The sequence below is a fragment of the Austrofundulus limnaeus genome, unplaced genomic scaffold (assembly GCF_001266775.1).
Source record: "Austrofundulus limnaeus strain Quisiro unplaced genomic scaffold, Austrofundulus_limnaeus-1.0 Scaffold467, whole genome shotgun sequence".
Classification (NCBI taxonomy): domain Eukaryota; kingdom Metazoa; phylum Chordata; class Actinopteri; order Cyprinodontiformes; family Rivulidae; genus Austrofundulus; species Austrofundulus limnaeus.
In genome coordinates this window covers 40,511-44,179 of record NW_013952869.1, presented here as the reverse complement: position 1 = coordinate 44,179, position 3,669 = coordinate 40,511, and the positions used below count along the sequence as shown (strand labels likewise).

General features: G+C 43.7%; 1 protein-coding gene across 1 annotated transcript in view; it reads right to left on the bottom strand.

Moving 5' to 3' along the window:
- hmmr (hyaluronan-mediated motility receptor (RHAMM)) overlaps positions 1-3,669 on the bottom strand; it is a 15,886-nt gene that overhangs the window by 1,059 nt on the left and 11,158 nt on the right. Inside the window, exons 14-18 of the mRNA XM_014025309.1 lie at positions 3,197-3,313; positions 2,884-3,084; positions 2,086-2,808; positions 1,910-1,982; positions 54-230 (exon numbers count right to left, since the gene is read on the bottom strand). Of these exons, the coding sequence (XP_013880763.1) occupies positions 54-230; positions 1,910-1,982; positions 2,086-2,808; positions 2,884-3,084; positions 3,197-3,313 (1,291 nt within the window). The remainder of the gene's footprint in view (positions 1-53; positions 231-1,909; positions 1,983-2,085; positions 2,809-2,883; positions 3,085-3,196; positions 3,314-3,669) is intronic.

The window sequence follows — 3,669 nt, the reverse complement described above, 5'->3', positions numbered from 1 at the left end:
CACACACACACACACACACACACACACACACACACACACACACACACACACACCTGTTTCAGGGAGATGTTTTCATCTTTGAGCTTCATCACATGTTTGATCTTCTGCTTCTGGTTTTGGTGCCCCAGGAGGCTAGCATAAGCGTTAGCTAATTTATTTAATTCTTCTTGGCTTGTCCCATTCTCATTAAGCAGAGCGGCCCGCTCTGCTGCAAATGCATTAAGTTGTTCCTGAGGGCGCACACACACCAAAATACATTTTTTAGTTTATCAAACTGGCACCTGCAAATTAACTGTGGTGAAAGTGCATTCATTCAGATCTGATGCTTGTACAAAGTATCCTAATCAGAGCTCTGCACTGTCAAAACGATACTAAAAATGGGAATAAAACCATATTAAACCGTAACTCACTTTCTTAAAAGTATGTTTTGAATAACAGCCATTTAGTACTTTGTTAAATAGTTTTATTGAAAGTTCATCTAATGCAGGATTTCTGTTTTGTTTTCAGCATGATGTGTAACCTCTCTAGAGACAACAGATGATAAATAGCCTTTTGGCTACATTTATCTAATGCAGAGGTTCTCAAACTAGGGTCTACGGAGCCCACCACAGTCTGTTAACTGTAGCTTGGAGGTCCACAAAATAAACTGCAATAAATTATGAATTATGTCATATCATAAAAAAATGCATATACGGGACCAGTACACAAATAAAACACTTATCCATTTAAAATAACATTTAAGGGATTATGTATTTTCCAAGCATAAAGTTATTATGACCTCCGCACGTGAAGCGTAAGCAGGAGTCATATTGTTTTCGTACTGTTTTTTTTTTTCAGTGATCTTTGGTCAACCGTACCACAAAAACGGCTGCACCGCTCAACATGAAATTTGGCAGAACTGTTGATGAGTCTGACCTACACTGCGCCAGCCAACAGTTTTACGATAGACCCCATATTTGAGGAGGGGGCTCCTTTCAAAGTGGGGGTGTCAGGACATGCAAAATCGCTCATAACTCAGAAAGTGTTCAACATAGGAGCTTCAGATTTCTTTTGTTGTTTAGCTCTGATAAAGCTCTATCCATCAGGCACACCAATCAGTGCCCCCCCCCCATTTATCTGAAAAAGGGGTATCTGGACATGCAAAAATGGTTATAGCTCAAAAACTAACATTAGAGCTTCAGATTTCTTTGGTTGTTTAGCTCTGATGAGGGGCTATCCATCAGGTCTAACGCCCACCCCAATCCCACCCCACCAAAAAAGACACCCACCCAAACCACTACAATTTTGGGATGCACATAGTAGCATGACATTTATTAGRAATAAAGACTTCTGAGTTCTGGTGCATTTGTGCGTGCGGGGGTCATTATGTTACTGCTATGTGGTATCTAGTTGAGTTACTTTCAGTTGTTATAAAAACATTGCATGTATCAATAATAAATTTAAGTTTGTATCAAAGCCCATCTAAACACTTGGAAATTGGCCTMTGTCTCTTTAAGAACCTCCTGCCATCTCTGACACTCCCACTTCAGCATGTCTTCACAACAATGCTTCAGAGGCAGGAGCTCGGCTGCAGACTGAGCTCTAGGGAGGAGCTTTGTACAAATAGGAGGAGCTTTGTACCAGCAAGCGTTCAGGCAGCTCCACATGTCTGCAGGAGATTTAAGAATTCCTCAAACATGCATGAATGAGTCAAAGCAACACTGTGGGTATAATACTCCACTTTAAAGGTTAAAATAGCAGAAAGAAATTTTTAAAATCAGAATGAGGTTTTGAGGGAGTCCTTAGAAATTTCTCTCCTGTGTAAGTCATCCCCAGACCCAAAATGTTTAAGAAAGCTTAATCTAATGTTCATAAATGTACAGTGTCCTTGTTAAATAAGCCAATAAACTAAACACACATAAAGACTGACCTGAAAGGGCCTGACTTTAGCAAACAGCTCCTCGTACTGTTTCTTCCAGCGCTCCAGCTCAGCAAAAGAGGAGCTTTAAAAGAAAAAAAACAGAGAAGTTCAACTTTGCAAATGGTGAAATACGTATAAAAACTCTCCATCTCCTGAGGCCACAGAGCAAACCCAGCGTTGCTCACCTCTTCTCTTGTACTTCGGCTAATTGTCTTTGGAGTTCCTGTCGCTGCTCCTCCATTTCCCACTGCAGTGTAACCTTCTCCTGAGTCAGTACTTCTGCTTGGTCCCTCAGAGCCAGTTTCTCCTGTCTGTGCTTTTCCAGCTCATGTTCCAGAGCCTGCGTCTTCTCCTCCATGACGTTTAATTGGGCCTGCAGRCTAACCTTTTCTTGTTCGGTGTCGTCCAGGCGAGCCCGGAGCTGATCTCTGTCCTGTTCGGCCGTGTTCACTTGGTTTTCCAGCACACGCCTGATCTCTTTAAATTCCACCTCCGAGAGCAAACTCTCCCTCTCCTGGTTTAACTCTCGGAGCTCAGCGTGTAGTGCCTGTGCCTCTGACCTGACCCGCTCGTGGTTTCGCCTCTCAACTTCCAGGGCTTCTTTTTCCTCCTCGAGAGCTCTGTGAAGTTTTCCTCTCTCCTCTTTTTCTTCTTGGAGCTGCTTTATTATTTCTGCTTTGTGCTGACTGATCTCCTCCAAGACTCTCTGGGCCTCCTCCCTCTCATGCCAGAGCTGAGTTAAATTCTGATTTCTCTGTTCTTCGAGACGCCCCAGCGCCTCTTCCGTCTCGTTCATCTGCGTCTGCAGCTGCGTTTGAAGCTGCGCGATTTCAGCTGCGCGGCTCGCCTCTGCGGCCTTCATCTCCTCATCCTTTTGTGCGAGGCGAGCCTGAACCTCAAGCAGAGCTCTGCAAGGTGTACGAGAACAGAAGGTGAAACGATGACAAACATTTCAGAGCAGACAAAGTGAGTTTGAGGCATACTTTGAATTCTCCTCCTTGGCTTTTTCTTCAGCCAAGAGTCTCTCCTGGTGCTCCTCTGTCTGCCGCCTCAGTCTGCCGAGCTCCTCCTCTTTCTGTTCCACCAGTTGGTCCACGGCCTCCGTCAGCTGCCGGGTCACTCGCTCCACCTCTGCCTCCAGCTCTCTCTGTCTTCCTCTCGCTCCCCTCAGATCCTCTCTGGTGCTAAAAAGTAAGACGAGTGTTCTGTGAAGCTCAAACGCCGACGGAATTCAAACTTTCACACCACGCGTGAATCAAACGCAACACCAGAAAACGCTGACAGTCKAGCGCTCACCTTTCCAGCTCCGTGACAACATCTTCCATCTTCTTCTGAGAGTCGGCGTTTGCCTCCTGCAGCTCTCTCACGGCTGATAAATGCAGCTCTTTCATACACGCCACGTCGCTGCTTTTACTAAGACAGAAGAATACAAATGATAGCTAATGCACTGTAGCAGCCTACAAAGCTACAGTGTGGCACAATCTGGGACTTGATTGCTAAACGGTGGTCAGGTAAATGATGAAAACATCATTTGAGTGAAATGTCCAAAATAAGAATCACTTAATCCAATAAAAGGTCACCTATGAGAAATATGATAAGGAAAATTAGAATTTATGTTCATTTAAAAACGGAAACATGTAAATATTTCTATCTGTTCTGTACAAGTCTTTGAAAATCCTTCAACACTAAAAGCTCTGAGAAGAAAAAAAAAGTAAAATTTTAATAATATTGCAATATACACTCACCGGCCACTTTATTAGGTACACCTG